Genomic DNA, 24,809 nt, shown 5'->3' on the forward strand with positions numbered 1-24,809 from the left:
ACTAAGATCTGGGCTCCTAGCGTTGTTAGGAAATATATGGTTAGGGAATCGAGTTACTTGCCTTTCATTGTGGGCAGGAGCTCCGTCTTGCTGCCACCATATTTCTTGCAATACTGACTGCCAAAGGTTGATTGTCTAGAGCGTCTAAGACATCATTCCTAATCAAATTTAGATATCGTTCGGAAGTTAAGATGCCATCGTAAATGAAAGGTCCAATAATTGTATTTCTCCACAAATCACTCCATACATTGAATGAAGTTCTCCCTTGAATTCGTACCTGGTGGTTTATTCTTGGATTATCAATAGACCAATAATGTTCATTGTTCCTATTGAATAATCCGCTAGTTGAGAAGCTGCTTTCATCCGTCCATATTATATTATTAAGGAAATCTACATTTTCATTTATATTTTGAACCAACCAGTTACAAAACTCCAGGCGCCTTTCATGATTTCCTGGCCTAGGGGCTTGACTAACGTGTATTCTGAACGCTTTATAGCCACGAGAATTGGTTATAAAAAAAATGGTAAATAAACCTAATTTCGGTAAAGCGCATTTTTGCTACTTATATGTGTGTACTTTCATTGGTACATGGTAGGTACTGAAAACATTAAACTTTTTTACATATACTTGCAGTCTATAATGGCCCAAAACATTCGTGAAAATAGAAATTTATCAGCTGACGGATGTGCTGTCGCCATGGCGCTTGTGGAAGAAGGCTTGTCGCAATTTCAAGTAGCTCTTTGACTCGGGAGTGACACAATTCACGGTATGTGAATTGTGTCACTGTGTGACACAATTCACATTCACACAATTCACACGGTGGCACGATATCGGGAGACTAACACCAGCCAAAGAAGACCCGAAAGAAGAACGGAGAATCAAGACCGATTTTTGCGATTGCAGGCGTTACGAACTCGATTTGTTACAAGAACTTTTTTTACAAGAACACTCCAGCAGGCATTTTTCCATAGGCATAATTTCTATATTAGTCAAGATACAGTGCTAAGAAGGTTGGCAGAAGGCGAAATTACTCCCTATCGTGCTTCAACTGGTCCCCTTCTAACTGCAGACCATCGAAGGCAGCGTCTTCACTTTGCCCGAGATTATTTAAACTGGGGAGCGCGTGAATGGAGCAATATCTTGTTTTGTAATGGGTCAAGATTTTGTCTTTTTAGTGATGACCGCCGAAGAAGAGTATATCGACGCCCTGGCGAGCGATATGCCCAGTGTAACATGGTTGAAACCGTTAGTTATGGTGGAGGATCTGTCATGTTATGGGGTGGCATTAGTTTGGAGGCCCCCCCGAAATTAGTCATAATTGATAGAGGTCGTCAGACAGCTGATCGATACATAAGAGACATTTTAGAACCGCATGTAGTACCATACGCTCCCTTTATTGTGCAGGATTTTTTATTTATGCACGATAATGCACGCTCACACGTGGCGAGAGTGGTACAAAATTATCTCCAGGAAGTAGCAATTGCAACTTTACCTTGATCAGCAAGAAGTCCTGACCTTAATCCCATCGAGCATTTATAGGACAATATCGGTCGAAGTGTTCGGGTTTTACAGCCTCCACCCCAAGGCCTCAATGAACTGTCATTAAGGCTGATTGAAATATGGGATCAGATAGATGACTATACAATCAGAAACCTGATCTTAAGTATGCCAAGAAGGGCTAGGGGAGGCAATACGCGTTATTACACATTACAATTGTATTTTTTTTTAGCAAATAAAAAAAAAAATAATGATTTTACTAATTTGGTGCCCAAAAATATTAAGAGAGATTAAAAAAAATCCATTGGTAGTCCAAGATCCATTCAGGTCATTTAAAACAAATTATATGGCCAATCTTTTAAAATTTTAAATTATGCGTTATATTTGCGGTGTATAATACAGTGTATAATACAAAGCAAAACACCAAATTCATCGAGGAAGAAGGTTATCTTTTTGAAGGAAACTGTAAGTTTCTTCTTTTTTTTATCTTCTCACCTAAAAATGCAGTTCAGGGCCGTATTATGGTTAAATAAATATGGAATTTTCGTACGAAACCTCGGCAAATATCAAAGCGAAGATATATAGTTTCTTAAGAGTGATGAAAGGATTTAATTAGATTGAAAAAAAAATCAGGTGTGTATTTAAAAAAAGTAAGTTGATGGTCGCTAGAAGCCGAAACCTTAGATTCAATATTTAATCATACTGAGTTATAAAGCAGAAGAACTAGCCATGAAAATGTGTTTTTTATTTTGAGTTATCTTAACAAGCAAAGCCAGGAAAAAATAAAAACCAAAATTGCGCATCAAATTGCGCAACTTTGCTTCCATTTAACCGACCCTGTATCTCGTACGGTTTCCCTGTACACACCACCCTGTACATACCACCCTGTACAACTTGATATAAAAAAAAATAAACTATAGGGTAATTCGAGGATAGATGGTGCAGAAGGTGAGATGGCGCAATGGTTTTACAGCGCCGCCGCTAACGTTAAAGGGGAGCGGCTGTGCTCTGAGGTACTTCAGTTCATATCAGGCATGCCACCGCACCGTTTGTGTTCATCGGTTTAATGTCTACTTAAATATCAATTTATACGTGATCCGTATAGTGCAAAAATATTCGGAATTCCTTCTTTGTGCTAGTGAGCTTTAAATTGAACAATAATTTAATTCACAATATCGTGTCAGGTAAGTAAAAACATTTAAGTTTTGTTATATAACCTCAAAATTGCGCATATTTCAAAACGTGTTTAGTTTTTGAGGTGCGCCATCTCTCCTCTCACAACGAGGATAGATGGTTTATTTATTTTTGAGGTGAGATGGCTCATTAATATTTATTTTTATTTTTAGTATGCCTACCAAATACAAGCGTACTGGAAGTTGTTTCAGGGCTAGTTGGACCGAACAACAGTCGATGCCATTCAAGCCGTTAATGAAATTAGAATGGGAGTTAATGAGGCTGCTCGTAATTTTGGGGTACCAGCAACCACTCTACGAAGAAGAAAATTGGCAGACAATATAAAGAAAGGTCCTCTTCGACCCTCCTCCACGTTAGGCGAAGCTGCTGAAAAAAAGTTGGCCACACATATCCTAAAACTTCAAAAAAAATGGATTTTCTCCTATTCGAACTGTATGGCTTTTAGATTGGCCGAACAGCTGGGTATTAAACATAATTTTAATAAGGAATTGAGATAGCTGGTTATCCGTGACTGCAGTTATTTCTGCAGAGAAATCCAAGGCTGTCAGTGAGAAAAGCAGAAGGGGTCTCCATTAATCGATCCTTGGGTATGAACAAAAAAGATGTAGAGACTTACTTTCAGCTGCTAGAAAATACTATGACCGAGAATGATCTTATGAATAAACCTGGACACATCTACAATATGAAAGAGACGGGTTTACAACTTAATAATAGGCCGGGGCATGTTATTGTTAAGAAAGGATCTAAAAACATCGCAAGTATCAGCTCCGGTGAAAAGGGAGGAACCATTACGGTTATAGCCTGTTGTAATGCGGAAGGCGTTTTTCTTCCCCCAACCTGCGTCATGAAAGGAAAAAACAAAAAGCAAGAGTTCGAGGATGGGATGCCTCCGGGATCCTTGGTTTATATGTCAGAAAGATCGGCTTATGTCAACAGTGAAATATTTTTTCAATGGCTCAAAGATCAGTTCGTTCCGAGAAAGCCGACAGGGACAGTTTTGTTACTGCTTGATGGTCATGCTTCACACTGCAATAACGTTGAGATGCTAGAATACTGTATTGAACACAACATCATACTGCTTTGCTTGCCAAGTCATACGACGCAATTTTTACAACCACTAGATAGATGTTTTTTTAGATCATTAAAATTAACTACTACTCAGCTTGCAGTTTATATATTAAAAATAATCCAGGACGAAAGCTCACTAGATTACAATTTGGAAAGTTACTTACTGAAGGATGGAACAAGTCTGCAACTGCAAATAATGGAACTTCGGCATTCAAGGCTACGGGAATTATGCCGTTTAATCCTTCTGCTATCCCAGATGACGCCTATTTGACTGAAAATAGTATTGTACTTGATGCAGGTGAAAATAAAATTCCAGATGGTAGTTCTCAAAGTTTTACCAAAGCTTCATCTGATGATAATCAACAACCTTGCTGCAGTTGGCAGACTGAAGATGATTCTGTACCAGAAAAACAAAATGAATCGGTTACAGAAACTAATATAAATACTCCCATCAAAAGTACCCCTGGAAAAATGCTAGATATAATCTCACCCATTCCAGTTGTTTCCGCTAACATTAATTCGGTTCGCAAAAGGAGCAAGCAGCTGGCGGAAATTGTAACTACAGAGACAAGAATTGGCGAAAGAAAGAACAAAGCGTCTAAAAAAACACAGAAAGAAATAAAGACCAGTAAATTAAAACCAGTTTTGAAGAAGCCAAAAGTGACCAAAAAGAAAATTGAGAAAGCTGCCAAAAGCGATTCATCCGCAGACGAAGATCTAGAGCCACCGACATTGGATGACTCTTCAGATGATATGGACGACGATGACCAAGCTTGCACCGGTTGTGGCAAAATATATTCCCAAACCACAAAATCTGACGACTGGGTTAATTGCTTGCGTTGCTCCAAATGGTTTCACGATTCCTGCTCCAAGTTTGTGAACTTTTGCCACGACTGTGGTGTGGTTGTATGCAAAACAAAGTGACATTTTGGCAAAAACACCTTTTTTTTCGTTGCGCCATCTCACCTCAATACCGTGGGGGAGATGGTTTTTGTAAACTATTTTTATTTTTTTTGTGAATTATAAGTTTTATTTTTTAATGCATTTAATTGCTTAATACATGTTTCTAAATTCAATAAAGATTCGTTAAAAAAATTAACAGTAATTCTAATTCAACATATAGAAATGTTACCATGACATTTTAAAACCTGAGCCATCTATCCTCGAATTACCCTATAAATGTGAACAAACACTTTTCCTCTAAATTTGTTTAAATTTTAACCTTGCCCATTATATAAAGTTAGGACTTACTATTCAACTTCACTAACTAAATCCAAGGCTTGAAGTACATCTCCCAATTTATCTGTGCTTATAAAATTGTTTCCGTCCGGATCGAAGCTCTTAAATACTCGCCGCGCCTGTTCGCTTTTAGTTTCTGGACTCACCAGTCGTCTCTCATCACTAAACAGGACTGAAAAATTAAAAAAAAAACAATGTTTAATGGTATGAAGAATCACATAGGAGAGCGGGTAGGTCAAGAAGAAACATATTTCTTAAACACACAAAGGATGGTAAAGGGTAGACGAGTCAATTCACAAAAAATATTTAAAAATGCGATAAACTTAAACAAGATAAAATAGACTATAGTAATCTCCTTATGTATCCTGACTTTCAAAAATCCTACATAAATTGAGGGGAATAAGATAACTTGCCGCAAATGTAAAAAATAGATTGATGATCAATTCTATAAGAGTTATTCTTGCCTGGGAATTTTACACACATAGGTCTCACTTTATCAGAAGTAAACTGCATCCCTTTGCAAAAAAAAACTTGATATATGATGACTGTCAAAAATTGTTGGCAAGACCATGTCTGGTGTGATCTATGGAAGATATGAAAAGTGACATTGAGGAACTGAAATCGACAAAAATAGGAACTTACTCTAATTTCGAGCAATAATATCCATAGATTCTAAGAACGGATTCCAAACATAGTAATAATGGCACCAACTTTCCCACACTAATTGCTAAACGAAAAACGCAACAAACTGGAGACTAAAGTAAAAGGGAGCTAAAAAAAGAGTTGATCCAGCCAATCTGAACCTGAGTATACGCAATAATTGAAGAAGTACAGTATTGGCCATAATGGTTGGAACTTTTAAGAATTTGAAATATTTCTGATTGGTTTTCGTTAATTGTAAAATTTTATCAACTAAATTATTGCGTACTGCAGACCAAAGATAAGTAATGGTAATATATGCATAAATCAACTAGCAGCTAAGGTTTGGAATCAAAAATCAAAAATAGGCTGGACAAAATACTTGGAACAAAATCTTAAAAAATATATAAAACTCAAATTTCTTAACTTAAATATTGTATGAATTAATATTTAGTGCAATAACCTCTTGCTCGTTAACTACTGCTTGCATTTTCTAGGCATTAATTCAATTAAATTTTCTGTTATTGTCCAGTCCATACTGCCCCAGCCTTCAAGAAGTTTTTGAAATAACTCGTCCGCATTTTGGACCGTTCCAGAGTCACGAATTTTGCGATTTAAAAGTTCACATAAATTCTCGATCAGATTTAAATCCGGACTTTGGGCTGGCCACTTTAATATTGTAAATTTTTCTTCCTCCAACCATGCCTTTACCAACTTTGAAGTGTGCTTAGGACTGTTCTCCTATTGAAACATAAAATTAACTAGGATTGACTGAAATGTGTAGGGCTCCATTATATTCCTCAGAATATCTCGATATATGAACCGGTCCATTTAGATTATATTTGGATTCGTCGCTGAACGGTACCTTCTTTCAATCCTGCACTATCCAGTTAAGGTGATCTAGTGCTAATTGTAGACGTTCTTCTTCCGCAGTAAGGGTTTTTTTGCAGGTCTGTAGCCGTTAAGGCCACTAGAACATTTTTTTTCATACTGTCCTTACATTGTTACAAGTACTGTCCTTATATTGGAAGGCTCACTTTCAATCTTGTAGAAATATTACACTGCTTAATTCCCTGTTTGTAAAAGTCTATAATTCTTTGGTGAACATAGCTAGAATATTTTGCTTTTGCCATCTTAACACAAATATATCGCTAATTGTTATATAAATTTAACTGACCTGAACATCGACCTGGCTATTCAAAAATTGTATAAAAAATACATATTTATAAGTTTAAATAGACAGTTCCAAAAAGCATTTTGACCAGGACATAAATTGAAAATATTTCTTATTGTCCAAACAAAGATAAGCCAAAAATATATTGTGGTATTTTGTTTATTTAGTGATGTGCGATTTTTTAGGATGCATAATAATGCAAAATACATTTTCAATATTAGTAACATTTACAAAATTGAAAAGTTCCAACCATTAAGGCCAATATTATACGTAGTAAAATACGAAGTAGTAAGTATGGAAGTATAATCGTGAAATGTGAAACTAAGGAAGATATTAATGTTCACAAAACAAAAACCAATGTAGCTTTAAACAACAAAAATAAAAAACCGCAAGGTTAAACTTTAAAGTTAAGAAAAAAGGATACTGATGAAATAAATCAGTAAATGAAATAGACTGCTCTATTATAAATTGAAGCGAACGGAGTGATAACCAAAGATACCTTGAATTAACCTGTATTAAAAAACATCAAGGTGGGTGTAATTCAATAGTATAAATGCAAGGTTCTCCAGTTATTTAAACAATTAATAAAAGAGAAAAGGTATTAATGGAAGAAAATCGGAAAGATATCAAGTGTTTGAAGATATAAGTGCAACTCAACTCAAGTGCTGTAAGTGTCATCTGCAAAAGTGATATATAAAAAGACTGTACATTAAGCATTAGATCCAGCATGCCCATCACTCAGGACCATCTGGGAATCATAAGAAATAGGATCAACTATTTTTTTATTTGTATAAATATAACTTAATGAACACATTTCTAAAGAGGCAAAGTTATATTAAATAAATATTAATAAGTTGTTACTTCACTTAGGAAGTTTTAATCTTAATTTTACTGATATTATCTTAAATTATTTTTTTTAAATATAGATAATTACAATATACAAGGTGTTAATACCTATTGTAACGATATTGAAAAACCAACTGATTCTCTATCATTCAGGAATCACACAAGTGGTACACCGCACGGAGTCTCGAAGGTTGGCGAGAATCTTCCGGAACAGTGTTCTGCCGAGTATATAAGGAGCCGCATCATCGATGAAAGTCAGTTATCAGCAGCGAAGTAAAGTTTGGAATATTGGCGCGAGATTTAAATAGTTGTAAATAAATACAGTAAAAATAAATATTTCTAGTACTCACGGGTGATCGTGTTTTCGTACTGTAAGTGTGTAAATAAATTAGTTAACCATTTCCGATTGTTTTAATTCCGAAAGGCTGCACTATTATAAAAATGCAGACAGAAATGATGGGATCATGATCATCATCAGCTGCCAAACTTAGTCGTTGAAAGATTAACATTTAATAAGAATAACATTTCTTTTGCCTGTGTGTACAAACCCCTATCGATATTAAATGGTATTTAGAGATGATATGAGTACCGTACCAGGATAAATACACAACTAAATAGCTATAAATTTTGTATAGGCGATATAAATATAGGACCCACTGTACGTAGAAGGTGATGCTGCTTATGATGTTACTTGTATGGCTGAATTAGGATTTTAATCTAATATAAATGCTATAACCCAATGTTGAACACAATTGTTGATTACAAATTCATTACAGGAAAATAAATTTTAATATTTTAACCTTGATTTATTCCTATAGGCATACATATTACTTACTATTATCCTGTGATGATTAATCTAAATTATAAAAACAATTCCAGAGTTCTTCAACAAATACCAGAATATTTTGTTCCAAGTAATAGTTTTAGAAAAAGTAAAAAAGTCAGAATAGACTTAATAAGACAAAGAATAAATATTACCAAAAACAAATTTGATATATAAAAATAATTTAATGGGAATACCTATATAACATAATTAAAGACGCGACAAATGAAAAAGAACATAAGGTCGGTAATATTTAGCTAGTAGGGGATAATTAACTCAATATACAGTGTTAATAATATAGATATAAACTCAGATATAAAGTGCGGGCCAAAAATATATAAACTTTAAATTTATTTTCTAATCTTACAAGGGATTCTATATTTTCGAGCAACTATGTCCTAAAAATGTTATCTTTGCCAGAGCAATAAATACACACAAAAAATCTAGATTTTTATCAAAGGAATGCGAGTAATTAACGCAAAGTCTTTTTTTCATGGACACAGGTCGTTTTTAATTTTTGAGAAGCTCAATTGTTTACCAGAATGCCTCGAAGTGTAAATTTATCAGTTCAAATAAAATAACTTATAAAAGCACAACGCCGGAATTAAACAAGTGACAATTTCTAAAGAACTAAAACTACATAAAACTGTTGTTTGAAAAAAAAAAGTTTATTATTCTTATTATTGTTATTCTTCATATTTTTTATTCTTTTATATATAATTCTTATAATTCTTTATATTCTATAATTCTTTATTAATTCTTCATATTTGTCCTTAAAGTAAAACATTTTTTCTACGACTCTTACGAAATATAGTTTTTGGTAAAGAAATGGCTTCATTTCGCAACAAGTGCGGGAAAGTTCATTCTCGCACTTGTTACGAAATGAATACTTGTGGCGCCACCTACACGAGTCCGCGATCACGGAACTTTATAGTAAGATTAATACATTCAACCAATTGAAGCTACAATGGAACCGTAATTCCGTGTGCATCTAAACCCAACCTAGAAACGTTGACATCCTAACCTATCTTCAACTTTGTATGTGTGTAATATTTTTATGCATTTTGACATCCAAACATTCCGAAGAAAAATACTTCTATAAATATTGGCCAATACATTAAAAAGAAGTAAGTGTAAATTTAAATATTTCATTGGTCATTCCTATAGCTTTATTTCTTTTTAGTGACTGATACTGAAAGCAGTAGCGATTTTGATTTCACTGCTACTCCCCCGGAAATTGTAGAATTAGCGAAGGCGACTACTGGCAATTTGTTGCCTGAAAAATCGAAAGATTTATACCTTAAACAATATGACACTTTTATGCAATGGCGAAAATTAAGAAGAGCTAATTCGTTCTCCGAAAATGTGATTCTCGCCTATTTTAGTCAGTTAGCTAAGTCTAATAAAGCTTTAACACTATGGAAAGTGTATTCAATGATTAGAACAACAATTAACATTAAACACAATACAGATATATAAAAATAGGCCAGGCTATGAGCATTTTTGAAAAAACAATCTGATGGTTATCGAAGAAAAAAATCAAAGATATTAACTGGAGAAGAAGTCAACCATTTTATAAATAATGCTCCAGATCATATTTATCTTGCCACAAAGGTACATTACATGTATGTATTTAGACATATTTTTACCCACATATCCTAGATCTTTAAAATACCATAAACATATATATAATGTACTAATTTTGTAGGTTGCTGTGATATTAGGAATTATGGGAGCTTGTCGAAGACAGGAGCTCTACTTAATGAAAGTTCAGGATATTGAGAACTTGGGGTCCGCTATAATAATAAATGTTCCTGATACAAAAACTAAAGTGCCTAGACAATTTACAATCACTGGAAAGTTTTATACCTTATTTAAAAAATATTTATCTCTACGGTTACCAGATATTGCGACAAATAGTATCTTTATTAACTTTCAAAATGGACGCTGCACCAAGCAAGTGATTGGAATAAACAAACTAAGAAATATGCCTAAACAAGTGGCACAATTTTTGAATTTACCCAACCCTGGATTATACACAAGTCATTGTTTTCGAAGAACATCTGCAACAATGCTTGTAGATTCTGGGGCGAATATAGAAACATTAAAAAGACACGGAGGGTGGAAATCTACAGAAATTACTGAAGGATATATAGATAACTCATTACAAAACCGCCTAAATGTTTCAAGTTAAATAATGTCCCAAATTAATGAAAATGAGGAACCAGCACCCAAAAAACCCAAATTTCAGCAAATAAAACTGCAGGAACTATAAGCAGAGCTTCCTTGTGCAAGTGCTAACTCCCAACAGCAAAACATATTTGCCTCATTAACGACTAAAAACATATCGGATTCCCCTAAAAATATTACAATTCAAAATTGTGCTGGAATTACAATAAATATATATAACAAAAACCATGAAAAATAAAAGCAAACATATTATTTGTAATCTTTGTTGTTTTTTGATAGTTTTTGTTTGTTCAAGAATGAGAAATAAACATTTGATATAAAAAAAAAATATTTTTTTTTATCGAGTAATATAAATTTAATTTAAATTTTTAATTTTTTTTTGGATATTAAGTTTCTATTTGCTTTTACAAACTCTTTATAATATATATTTATAATATATATATCTCTATAATAATATACAATAGTGGTACTTTTTTTGAAAAGGTAAAAATAGAAGTATTTGATGGATCTGATGTAATTGACTATAGTGACCCTAAGAAAAAAAGTTGATGATGAACTCTAAAAGACAAAACGTCGTATCATCAATTTTAAATTACCATCATGAAGGGCGAAAAAAGTGGCTGTGAAAAAGTTTATTTTTACTTTGTTATACGACTTTACATGACAGAAAATAATTTAAAAGTTTTTTTGATTTATTCGGATATCTCCGGAAATACTCGTAAGTTTTAAATTTTTACAAAACATTTTAAAAAGTATTAAATTACGCTATTTTACTCTAATTTTACTGACCTTTTATCTTTGAATTTTTTACACTTAAATTTGGGACGCCCTGTTGTTTTATTTGATAGTCGTAGAAAAAGTATAGTCCATAACATGTGCGAAATAGACAATTCTACACTCGTGTAGTGTGTAAGGGAAAACATGTTTCCTCTCCCAATAAAAAATAATGTGCATCTGGCCATAATGGAATCCCCACAAGGACCGTTAAGCAAATGTTAGTTAATGTTTTGTTACTAAAATTCTTAATCCTCTTTTCCGTGTTCTAATTTTTTGTTCTAAAACCGAAAAAGTACAAAGTTGCTACAAAATATCGATTGTGATTCCCATATTAAAATCCTGTACTGCCACTGCTGTTGAAAATTATAGGCCTGTAAGCTTAATCACAACCTTTTCTACAATATTTAAAATAATTAGTTGAGTTTCTGACTGCTGACAATGTCTTTTCCAACAGTACGGTTACGGAAAAGAAGTATTGAAGTGTTTACTGACTCAGAGAAAAATAAAAATAAGGGTACCATAGGGCAGCGTTACTTAAAGTGTGCTCCACGGAGCCCCGGTGCTCCGTGAAACCTCCGGTAGGGCTCCGCCAGCATTCATAATAAATGAATGCATGTATTAAAGTGGACCCTATAAGAATAAAGTTACCTAAGATAAAAATAAACAACCAAAACGAAACGCCTACTTATAGGTGTTACTGGTACATATACGAAAATGTAATATATGTATTAATAAGTAAATGCCCGACCTATTACATCGAAATGTTACAGCGTTACTCGTACGCCACCATTCGCCCCCGGACTATAAGCAATCGAATGACCTCGGTTCGTCGCGCTATTTCTCGTGATTATGCGTCGACGCGTACTTTGGAGAAAATCGTCTGGCTCTCCAAGTTTCTGAGGAATTCGAGATGATTTGATGGTTGCTGGTATAATATTAAAGGAGGATTGTTTGGCGCGGAGAATTTATTAACCAAGCAACGTACCGCAAAATTTACTCACACCGCGCTCAGTAAATTATGTTCGCTTGTCTTGTGGTTGTAAAATTTTGTATTTCGTGCGTCAAGAGATACTATTTGTCATAAAATTGACCAAATCAAATTAGTGTTAAAGAAGAATGGAGCGCTGGCTTAAAGGTGTTGCAAAAAATGTGGTTCGCTTGGATGATGCCTCAAATTCAAATCAAGGTGATATGACGGCGTCAAGTTCTAGTTTTATGTTTTCAAGTTCAAGTAGTAAAACATCTAATGACACACTGAAGGTGAAAAAACGAAAGTATGATGAATGATACATTATTCTCGGATTTGTTGATTCCAATGGCTCACCTCTTTGTATGTTGTGTAGCAAACTCCTTCCCAATAGTTCGATGGTGCCTGCTAAGATGCGCCAACATTTAGAAACTGTACATCCCGACTTCAAAAACAAAAGTAAAGGATTTTGTCTATGTAAAAAAAAACAATTATTAAGAGGCCAAAAAACTATGACGTATGCGACTCAGACTGTGAATGAAAAGGCCACGGAGGCATCGTATTTAATTAGTTACCGCATTGCCCAAGCAGGAGAAGCGCACACTATCGCTAAAAAGCTAATAAACCATGTGTGGTAGACATAACAAAATGTATGCTCGACGAAAAATCTGTAAAGCATCTTTCTACAGTGCCGCTTTCGAACGATACAGTTACGCGCCGAATTGGGGATATCGCAGCAAACATAAAACAAGAACTGGTTTCACGGCTTCAAAATAACAAATTCGTCTTGCAAATGGATGAGTGACTGATGTTGCTGGACTGGCCATCTTGCTAGTAATTGTGCGATATCCATATAAACATTCACTCGAAGAAGACTTGCTTATGTGTTCATCGTTGCTTACTAACACAACCGGCGAAGAAATTTTTAACACAATTAACATATTTTTTGAAGAAAACCAACTCGATTGGAATGATTGCATTGATATTTGTACCGATGGAGCCAAGGCAATGACAGGTAGAACAGCAGGAGCAATATCACGAATAAAAATGAAAGCGCCAAATTGTAGTTCCAGCCACTGCATCCTGCATAGACAATCACTCGCGGTTAAGAAAATGCCACCAAATCTAAAATTGGTTCTTGATGAGTCAGTAAAAATAATTCATTTTGTCAAGTCACGTCCACTACAATCCCGATTGTTCTCGTGAATGTGAAGATTATGGTAGCGATCATAAAACACTATTGCTCCATACTGAAGTGAGATGCTTGTCTCGGGGTAAAACTTTGACAAGGCTTTTTGAACTAAGAACAGAATTAGAAGCATTTCTTACAGATGTTCCTTTTAATTTAAAAGACCGTTTGTCCGATAAAAGCTGATTATTTAGACTAGCATTTTTAGCAGACATGTTTGGAAAACTTAACGAATTAAACCTGTCACTACAAGGAAAGCAGACAACAGTTTTCAATGCTAACAACAAAATAACTGCCTTTAAAAGAAAATTAGATTTTTGGATTACTTGTTTTGGTAGGGGAGAAATCGAAAGCTTTTCATTGCTAAGTGAGTTCCTTAGTCACCATAGTCTTAGTGATACAGAAATATTTCAAAATGAAATATTTGTTAAATTGGTGCAATATCTCAATGATCTGCAAGGGACTTTTGAATCTTACTTTCCTGAAGAACAGAATACAAAACTGAAAATAAACTCATGGATTCAAAACCCGTTTTCATCTAAATTACAGAAGCCTGAAAATATGTCAAATCAGATATATGAATCATTTCTAGAAGTGACATCGGATACAAGCATGGAATCATGGTTCAAAACAATTTCACTAAATGATTTTTGGGGCAGGGTTCGTGATGAATATCCACAACTTGCCACAGAAGCTTTGAATGTTCTTCTGCCATTCCCAACAACGTATTTGTGTAAAACGTCATTTTCGCCACATATACAGCTACAAAAACAAAATATCGCAATAGACTGGATGCCGAACCAGTTATAAGAATTCAACGTTCTTCTATCAAGCCTGATATTACCCAGTTGATGAGGAATAAAAAACAATTACATGCCTCGCATTAAATGAACTTAGTGTTATAATTTGCTTACTAACTCACTACTTACTGTATCTATCTTTTTTTGTATGATTATTAATAAACAATTCGCATATATCTGCTTTTGCTTTTAATTTAGAGTTTAGGGTTCCGTTAAAAATTTAGTTTTTTAAAAGGGTTCCGTCACGAAAAAAGTTTAAGTAACACTGCCATAGGGTATTGTTCTGGACTCTTATTCTCTTCTTAGTTATATTAATTCTATGTTAATGAAATGTCAATTTCGTATGCCGATGATACTGCATTAATTTTCAATCGGGATACTTGGAGGGAGACTCAACGGATAGTAATAAATAGATTCATGATAATTGAAAATTGACTCTATTGCACAAAATATCATTAAATTTCAGCATTTATAACACACAATACTATGCATAACACACGTGATAAGGCAGATCAGTTAATTGAAATACCACAAGATGAAACAACATACATTTCAAATTTATTACTTTGGGATAAAAAGATTGATGGGATAAAAGAAATTAAGGCCATAAAGCCTTTATTTTATAAAAATGTTAAGTAATCTTAACATATTTTGTTGATTCTACAGGGAGTCCCACTTAAGATGGATATGTTGCTTGTTTAGTGATCATCTTCATTTTTGGTAGGATGATATATGACGATAAACTGGACATTTTGCTTAGGGCAGGAAATGCGATATAATCTCATAGAAGTACGTTTTAATGGAGGCTTTGATATCCTCCTTACCCATATACTTAAGTTCTAATTTTGATAAATATTGATACAGGTGTATGTCAAATCTAGAGGTGTGAGGTCTGGAGATTTAGGGGGCCATGCTACTAAGACTATTGCGATCAATCCATTTATTGAAATCATTCAGCCATGTTCTGACAGGTATAGCATTGTAGGGACCTTGCTAGTCCGACAATATCCGTCTTTGTCTTAGGGTAAGTCATGTTTAGTACTTCAATATCGGTTGTTGTAATAGTCGTTAATCCTTGACGAATTAATTAAATATGTAAAGTTTAGTTAAGTTCTTTATGTGTTTTTATGAGCTCTGGTGAGTCCCAAATGAAAAAGGGAACATGTATATTTGACGGAGTAGGCCGTCTGGATGAGGTACGAGGTTGCATGGAATACACCTAACCTATAAAACCTACTGTCTTTACGGCTCCCCTAATACCTTACAACTGGTGAGTCCCACAGCATTATGGATTGGAGCGCTATCTAGCTGAATATAAAAATTCTCTTTATAAGTTATATCACGGCATATACATTAACAGCATCCAAAAATTTATTTTGCAAGAAAACAAAAAATCTCGCACCGCTTAAAATCGCATTAAAAAAAAAGGATTTAATAATACTATCTTTTAAAATACCATACCACACATTTACTTTCTCAAAATATTGATTTTTGCAATAAATTACCCAGTAAGGATTCTTATTACTACAAGATCTAATATTCTGAGATGAAACTGTCCCACTGGTAGAAAATGTCGCTTCATCAGTGAGTGATATTTTGCCAATTAGATTGTGGTCTTCGTAATTTAGGCTGCATGGTTAAACAATAGTCCATTCCTTTCTGATCATAACCTGGTTGTAACATACGCAAAAATCGTTTAAACGGTTTAATTGCATTTCTTTTCAAAAATCTTGAAACTGTACTGTTTCGCCTACTATGAAGGCTTCTTAAACTGGATATTGGATTCAGCCGGAAATGATTTAAAATTCTTGAATCCTGCTGATGATTTCTTTGCCGTCTTACTTTTTCCTGTACCACCGAACCCCGTTGATTCAATATTTAATTTACTTGAGATACCGTGGGTCGTACTTGAGATCTAAAGTGTAGTACTTTTTTGTAAATCTTTTGACAAAAGTCTCTAAAAAAAAGTATATTTGTGTTTTTTTCGTGAAATGCAACAGTTTACCGTAAAAGATAGAAAACGCAGAAGAAAGTTGTGTTACTGCATGCGAATTTCAATTTTTGTGCGTTATTTATATAAATATTAATTTTATTTAAAATTGATTCCTATACAAAACATTATAAATATAAGTCTTTGAAAAATATGTATTGTTAATTTTTAAAAACTTTACAATTATCTTCTATTTACCAAATACAAAAAATACATAAATCAAACTTACAAAATTAATTTTTTTCGTTTTCCCTACCCAACCTAATACTTTGCACATTACAACAATTGCCTGAATCCTGGCAGTTGTACACAAATCAGTGCAATTCAGCCCATGTTGGCGACATCCGCACACTCAAAATGTTATATCGCTGAAATTTTAAATCATCCAAAAACAATCTATCAACATTATTATTATATATAGATGCAATTAATACACAGCTCTCGAGCACAGAAACAGCGATACACAGATTTCAAGCTATTGCTCTGGAATCTGCATGTGGTATCCTAAAAAGGTTTTGTAAAAACAATTTTTTATTTTTACGAAGCAAATCAACAGTTGTTTTTTCTTTTACCAGTGAACCAAGAATTTAAATGATTAAATAAAACAAGAAAATCAGTCTTGACCAACAATAAAAACAACTTTTTTGTACTCGTCGAGTCCAGTTATGGTATTCTGTATCTTATGTTTTTCAGCAATTTGTGTTGCTACTTGTTGAATTTTCTTAGCTTTCGACAAATACTTAATAAATTTAATTTTATATCCTTAATTATTTATCATTCGATAAAAATTTATTTTGCGTGCATTGTGAAAAATTTAATTTATAAAGCGTGATTTTTATCTGTGTGTACGATTTTAAATCAAAAGATGGAATGCTTGATGTGCCTTTCTGCCTTGAACGTTAGATTCCTTTTGATTCTTCGTCCTCTATATAATTTGCGATTAACTGTTACATTTCACAAAAAAAGCATAAGTATACTTAAAATTTTAGGGGCTTGGCGGCGAGTTGGTTTTGTTCATATCTGAAGGGTCGTCGTCAGAGAGTGTGTGTGGGGTCGGAGTATTCTGAATATCAATCTGTTGCCTGGGGAGTACCTTAGGGGTCGGTACTGGGACCAACACTTTTTCGCCTATATATTAATGACCTCACCCGACTTAATACCCAGAAAAAATTCACGCTCGGCATGGGTATGATACCGACTCTTTGAGAATAGCCATGTTGGCTGATCTTCAACTTATATATGAGTGGTTCAGGGCAAATTTACTATTATTAAATCCAGAGAAGACCAAACTAATTTGTTTTACAAATAACCGTAGTCTTGATAATATTCTTATTGCTAACTGCCCTGTCCCGCCTTATTCTAACAATAAGTTTTTGGGTCTGGTGATTGACAAGGAACTTAAGTTTGAGGACCATATACGGAGTCTCAGCAATAGGGTTTCTGCGGGTTGTTTTGCTGTTAGGGTAGCCTGTCGGGAGCTTGGCATGGGGATTGGGAGAACCGTGTACTTTTCCCTGATTGAGTCCCATCTCAGGTATGGTGTCTGCTTTTGGGGTAGTGCAAGCAACTATCTTCTACAGATGTTGTTTGTTCAGAACACAGAAACGTGCTGTGCGTTATATATGCGGGATATCACCTAGGGAATCATGCCGACCATATTTTATCAGGGAGGGCATTCTTACAATCTACTGCCTATACATACAGGAGGTGGCATGCCTTATTTTCTCCCATCAATACAGGTTTGTCCTACAGAATCCACGATATGTCACCCGCCAGCGGAATAATTTGCGGCTTCCCATTCCAACATCTGCCTTGGAAGGTATAAAAATCTTTAACCACCTACCAGAGGACATTAGAGGGGCAAAATCTCTCATCAAATTTAAGTTTCTCTTGAGGAGGTTTCTGAGTGGTCGTTATTACTCTGTGGCTGAATATTTCAATGACAATCATATTTTAATTAATTAAGGGAGACCTAGCTCTTTTCCTAGCCTGATTGTTTTAAATGTTTTTCTTTTTTTTATCTCTAAATGTTGAACTGTACTTAGTTAAGAAAAGCTAGATATGGTTGATTTTATTAATTCAAAAAAAAAAGTAAATTTATAAAAATGTAAATTTTAACTGTTTAACTTTGTTTCGTCATTGTAACTTGTATTTTTAAATATAATTTTAACCTTGTAACTCTGTCTCTTTAGGATCAGGCGAAGCTTTGTTTATAACAATATTTTGTTCAAACAATAAAGCATATTTGAATTTGAAAAAAAAAATTTGAAAAATACTTAGGTAAACTAACTTTAGTAAACATACTTTTTTTGGCAAATTGAAAGATCTACAGAAAAGTACTCGTTTTTTTCATAACATGCATGTTGCAAATAATTAAAATTTTGCAACTTAATTTAGTAATAACAAATTGAATATACCTCGTACGTTCGTATGGATTATAACAAAAGAAAAGTATGTACGATTGAAAGTTTCATCAAAAGCCTATTCAAAACCTACTATATAAGGACAACATGAGACACAAGAATATAACATTCATTTATAAACAATTTCAGTGCGCAAGGCACATGATATGTAATAAACAATGAAATATAGTTTCTTTCGTATTTTTTTCTAGTAAAATTCAATGGTGCAATCATTTTTCTTATTTTAATAAAATGTATACAACTAATTAATAATTACTGCATATTTTATTGTTGCAAAACTAATTTTTTGGGTTTATTGCATTTTAAGCTGGTTTTTCTATAGTAAGTATATTTATTTATTTATCCGAAAAGAAGAGCTAAACAAAAAAAATCTACGATGAAAAAAATCAGTATAGGGGTCAATTTTACGAAACTTCATTTTTTCCAATAGAACATCTCGGACAACTTTAAATATTTGAATTTAAAAAAATTCGTGGTTATTTAGGATACTAAAACAAACATTGGTACCAAGTTTCATAAAAACCAAATTTTGAAAATTAAAAATCCAAAACCGAAAAATCGGGTTTCTGTGTTTTTTCTTGAAAATGTTGATGTTACGTTGAAAAATGACTTCTACAAAAGTTGCAGGTCTTTGTATTCTCTACCACTCTTGTATTTAACTTTTTTCGATTCGATGTTATTACACGATTTTCCCTTCCCCGAAAGCTACCTTGCACAAATTCATTTCATAAGTCATATTTTTTTGTATGCAGTATATGCCCCTCTACTATTCCCAGTCGCTTTTTCTTGGTATGAAGGTATGAATTTTTCGGTTATTTAAGTAAAAATTCAGTTATAATATTTGGTCTATAGGTGCTACCAAGAAATGTGTGTTTTTTATGTGCTATTGTACATTTATGTGACAAATTATGTAAAGGATAATAAATGTGGAAAGAATAAAGGATGTACTCTTTTGCTCTAAACAAATAAAGTTAAAAAAGTTACCTGTTAAATGTGTATCTGATCCAACAACCCATACTGGATGTATAGGGTTTTTATAAAAAGATCCTACTGTACAAAATCTATGGTGTTCCATGATGGTGATAAAGCCGACCTGGCTTTGCTTTTCTATTCCCTTTAACCCTAAAAATCAGAAACCATAAGAAATAAAAATATAGTTGTTAAATTAATGATAAAATTTTATCACTTACTAAGCCCACCTACTTCCTGATAATGATCCCAAACATAAGTAGTACAACTGCCCGTTATCATAAGATTTATTAACGACTGGCTGCCATATCCATAAGTTTCATCTATAAAAGGATCCTGGGAATCACCACATTCAACCCTTACTTGCTGCAAGCCCTTTAAAAAATTGAATTAACTTTAGAAGTAGTCTACATTATTAACTTACCCTAGATAATATCACAGAATATAAAAACAATAACACACCATACTTTCCTCTTAACATATCAATATGATCAAAATAATACTTGTGTACATCACTCAGCGACGAAAAGAATATCACATCTAGATCCTCGTGAAACTGTTGCGGATCCGAGTTACTTTCGTGTTCTGAAAGATTTTCATTTTTGTCGCCTTCTAGCTTGGTGTCACTGGTGTGGTTATCTTTATGCACTATACAGAACTTATCGGTGCTGCACTGGCCCAGTATTTCGCAAAGTGCGTGAATGAGCATTTTGTTTTGTAACTCAGGAGTAACCTAAAATAATTCCTTACTAAGAGTTTGGTCACCTTATTGTGATTTAAATGTGAAGTTTAGAACATATATTGTGCATTTATATATTTCTGTATTTATTGCAATAACAAACCTTTTCTCGAAAACTCAAGTCCTTATACTCTAAAAGTAAGTTTTTAATGATGAAAGCTTGGACTGGAGCTATAATCGCACAAGGACCTCCTTCAGCCTGTTCAAGAGCACTTTTTTCATTTATACTATAGTAGAAACCTGAAAATGAGACAACAATCTCATAATTAAATCCTATCTAATATTATTCTTACCTAATGATTGAATATACAGTGCATTCACGATGAAAAGAACAAATTCATTTAAAATTCAGGTATTATTTACTTCTTTTATTTTTTGGACACATTGATTAGTATTGTGCGGGTTTTTTTTAATAAAAAATTCCTATACAGGCTGCCTCAAGTAGAAACTATGGCGGCAACATTCATTTAAGTAGAACACTCTGTATATATGACGTTTTACAATTTTATGACATATTCTAAATACTGTATTTTTGTATAGCAAACCATATGCCTAAAGTTAATGGTTTGTCAAATATGATGTAACAGACTAAGGAAAACAAAACAAAGGTAAGAACACAAAGTCACGGTCTCATCAAATCCATATAATTTTTAGACTAACGAAACATGAAATTAAAACACAAAAATGTATTCTAGATTTATTGTAACTAATGTTTAGTTTGTTGTCCATTTGAATCAATGCGTCCTTTGCAACTAAAATTCTGGTTGCAGGGTGTTTCAAATAGAAACTATGACGCCAACATTGATTTTTTATGTGATTTCTTAAAAAGTTAGTAGACCTTATTATTTTCGATAAGTTTCCAAAAGGGGTAAAGTTTACCTTTGGGTAAAGGTACATGTTGTTCTTGACGAGTATTATATTGCCCTTGTGTAATAAGATGCCTATATTTTCTATGAACTAAACATACACTGTCAAGAATAAACAGACACGGGAAGGTCACAAGTTTGTTATTTAAAAATACAGGCCTACATAATTCCCTTAATCTAACATTCTTTTGTAATACAAACAAAGACTTAAAGAGATAACCACTGCTGCTACCCCAAAAGGGAAGACCATATCTCAAATTACTCTCAATTAGGGCAAAATACAACTCTCTAGAAATAACTCTTAAGGCGTTACAATTAGAAGATAGTTTCTTAGATAGAGCGCTTATGTGATAATCAAAATTTGGTTTTCTGTCTATTTTGATACCAAGGAATTTTAAACTTTCTGTGTTTAATTTATTTCTGTCAAGAATAATGTCAGTTAGATCATACCTAAAGGTAAGCACATTAGTCTTTAAATCAAATGAAATCGTTTATGTCCATGGACATCATAACAATGTATAGGAATTATCAATAAAAAATTACAATGTTAATAAAAATAGTATAAACTGACAAGATATGAAAGGAAACAAATTTAACTAAATTTAGTCAATAAACCTACAGTTAAAGAACTTTGTTAACGAGTAAAAAGGACAGTCAGCTAACATGATTCTAAGAGCTTTCTTAAAAGTTAGAAAAGCTCTCTTTATTCTACATGGGAGATGAATAAAAATTTTGAGAGATAATTTCCGGACCTGTACCTGCGACAACCGGGTAAAAGGGATATGTTAAAAGTTAACAAATTGTTGTCAAAGTAAGCCTTGATCTTTAGCAGATCATTATTAATTATTATATTCTGTAATGCCTGATTCCACAAGATGCTTGTATCAACGGCAAAAAGTGTCAAATAGCCCATAATTTCCAGTAGGCAAATGTCATTATTGAACAAAAGAAATAACACAGGTCCCAGCACTGACCCCTGCAGCACTCCACAACTTACAGATTGAAAACTTGAAACTGAGCCAGACAAAGACACACTTATCCTTCCCATCAGATATGACCCAAACTAATTCAGGGATATACCTCTAAACCCATATATCTCAAGCTTTTGAAGTAGTATTTCATGACTGACAGAGTCAAAAGCCTTAGTCAAATTGCAGAAGACCGCTCCAGAAACCTCACCTCTATTTAGACTCATGTATAGCTGATCCAGCTCATGACTGGTTTTCGAGACCAAGTGCGTACACAACAAGTCTGTATCTATTTATTAAAGCAACTCATGTTGATCGTCCTGCAACTACTAGATCCACCGTTAGCAAAATTGAATCAAAATTTAGGGAACACAGCCATGTAAGAACGGGCTATACGTCCTCGGCGAACTACGTGCTGGCGAGACCGGTCACGCAAAAATTTGGTCACGGGCCATACAGGAATGTCCTCTCCTTCTGATGGGCAGTGACTGCATGGCTCCAGTGACTGTGGACTGCGAGGGATTCGTGACGCACATTGAAGGCAGAGAGGAGAGGCAGCATTCCAACAGACCTGCATTGCTAAATAGGGGGACTATCTGGTACACAGATGGCTCCAGAATGAATAACAGAGCTGAATCAGGGATTATTGGTGGGATCCCACATACCAGTAGGGCATACTCGCTGGGGGAGCACGCCACTGTCTTCCAGGCCGAAGTATTCGCTGTATTAAAATGCGGACAGAAAATCCTAAGCTGCGGACACCGCAATACAGTCGTATCAATATGCTCGGACAGCAGAGCTGCCATTAAGGCTATCACGGCCGCAAAGGTAAGCTCCAAGCTTGTACTAGAGTGCATAAAAGTCCTGAAAAAACTGGTACAGGTTGGATGCAGGGTCCAGCTCGTTTGGATACCTGGCCATGCAGGCCATGCAGGTAATGAGGAAGTGGACTCTCTTGCCAGACTGGGATCCGCGAATGTGCCGATGGGGCCGGAACCCATAGTTGGTATCGCCAAATGCGTTGCGGTCGCGTCAATGAAGGGTCTGCTGGACAAGTGGACCCACTGAAGATGGACTGAGTCCCCTGGTATGAGACAGGCCAAAGCGCACATAGGTAGGCCGTGTGATGAAACCGTTGACCATGTAGTCGGGGAGTGCCCAGCACTCACGCGCGCCAGGTTCAAATACTTGGGTAACACTTTCGGTGTACCGAGCGACATTAAGTCCTTCAGACCAGAGAGCCTTATCGGTTTCTCTAAGGCCGTTGGGCTCTGGTAACCCCCGGTGGGGCATGACGGGTCCATCAGGAGACCTATATGCACAGCTGCCTTGGCAGCCCACTGTTTCGTCAATTTATTCAAGCCATGTAAGAAATTTATCCAAAGAAAAACCTAGTATTAACAAACCTAGATTTAACGAAAAATTAAAGTCCTATTTGGCGTTGAAGACAATTTTTTCTATAGGGGAGTTCATGAAGTTAGATTTGTAAGGATTATTAGTTTAAGGTTTTTTTTTAAAGCTAAATGATGTACTGACGGTTCTTATATAATTGTTAGATATTATTGATTGGAACATTTGGAAAGTAAATAAATAAATAAAGATGCTACGCTGAATGTTTTATTAGAAATCAAGAATTGTCAAGTTTATAAAGATGATGTCAGCGATCATGTTAAATTAGAGGAGGTAAACAGTCTACAGACTGGCATAGAAAAAGACTTTGAATTTTGCATTTCTAAAATTGTTATTAATAGCCATAGTTCCATAATGGTTGTTTATGTTTACAGATCACCTAGTGGTAACAGCCAATTTTCTCTCCACAATCTTGCTAACCTCCTTGATGAGATGTATAATAACAAAATTCCTTTTATTATTTCAGGATACTTTAATTTTAACTTTAGTAATCCTGATGACCATGGCGTGAAGGCCTTGCTTGGACTAATGCAAAGCTTTACTTTTAAACTTACATAAATTCCAACACTAGAATCACTGCTTATTGTGCCTCTCAGTTGGACAACATCCTTACAAATATGAATCCAAGTCTTGTCATATCTTCTGAAGTCCTTATTTCTAATCTGTCTGGTCATTATCCTCAAATTTTTGTTTTTAGGAGACAGATAGAGGTTACAGAATGTGGTATGGTTGTGAAGCGACGACGATTCTAACTACATAAAAGATCTCTATATTTGGTACAAGTATACAAATTCTAGGGAGCACTATGTTACATAAAAATGTAAAAGGAAACAATATTGATGTTGCATCTCTTCTTATAAAAAGTGTATTAATCATAACAAAATCCAAAATTCAAAAAAAAAAAGATAAAATTGGCATGGTCAATCATAAAATCTGAGTCAGGTAAAAATAAAACTAACAACAATATTATTTTAGGGAAAGATGGTCAAACCATTGAGAACTCTCTTTAATCTCCAAATTATTCGCTCAACATTTTACTC

The 24,809-nt window shown here is 34.3% G+C and overlaps 1 protein-coding gene and 1 long non-coding RNA gene across 3 annotated transcripts in view; one reads left to right on the top strand and one right to left on the bottom strand.

The window, feature by feature from the left end:
• Nucleotides 1-24,809, bottom strand: part of LOC126738498 (ubiquitin carboxyl-terminal hydrolase MINDY-3 homolog) — a 50,022-nt gene that overhangs the window by 21,124 nt on the left and 4,089 nt on the right. For both annotated transcript variants that reach the window (XM_050443868.1, XM_050443867.1), the window contains exons 2-6: nucleotides 20,629-20,765; nucleotides 20,211-20,519; nucleotides 20,008-20,161; nucleotides 19,802-19,939; nucleotides 5,012-5,171 (exon numbers count right to left, since the gene is read on the bottom strand). In XM_050443868.1, the coding sequence (XP_050299825.1) occupies nucleotides 5,012-5,171; nucleotides 19,802-19,939; nucleotides 20,008-20,161; nucleotides 20,211-20,519; nucleotides 20,629-20,765 (898 nt within the window). The remainder of the gene's footprint in view (nucleotides 1-5,011; nucleotides 5,172-19,801; nucleotides 19,940-20,007; nucleotides 20,162-20,210; nucleotides 20,520-20,628; nucleotides 20,766-24,809) is intronic.
• Nucleotides 9,438-10,554, top strand: LOC126738501 (uncharacterized). The gene is made up of 3 exons (XR_007661357.1): nucleotides 9,438-9,608; nucleotides 9,665-10,095; nucleotides 10,190-10,554. It is a non-coding gene; the product is annotated as an uncharacterized LOC126738501 (long non-coding RNA).

This window comes from Anthonomus grandis, chromosome 7, assembly GCF_022605725.1.
Source record: "Anthonomus grandis grandis chromosome 7, icAntGran1.3, whole genome shotgun sequence".
Classification (NCBI taxonomy): domain Eukaryota; kingdom Metazoa; phylum Arthropoda; class Insecta; order Coleoptera; family Curculionidae; genus Anthonomus; species Anthonomus grandis.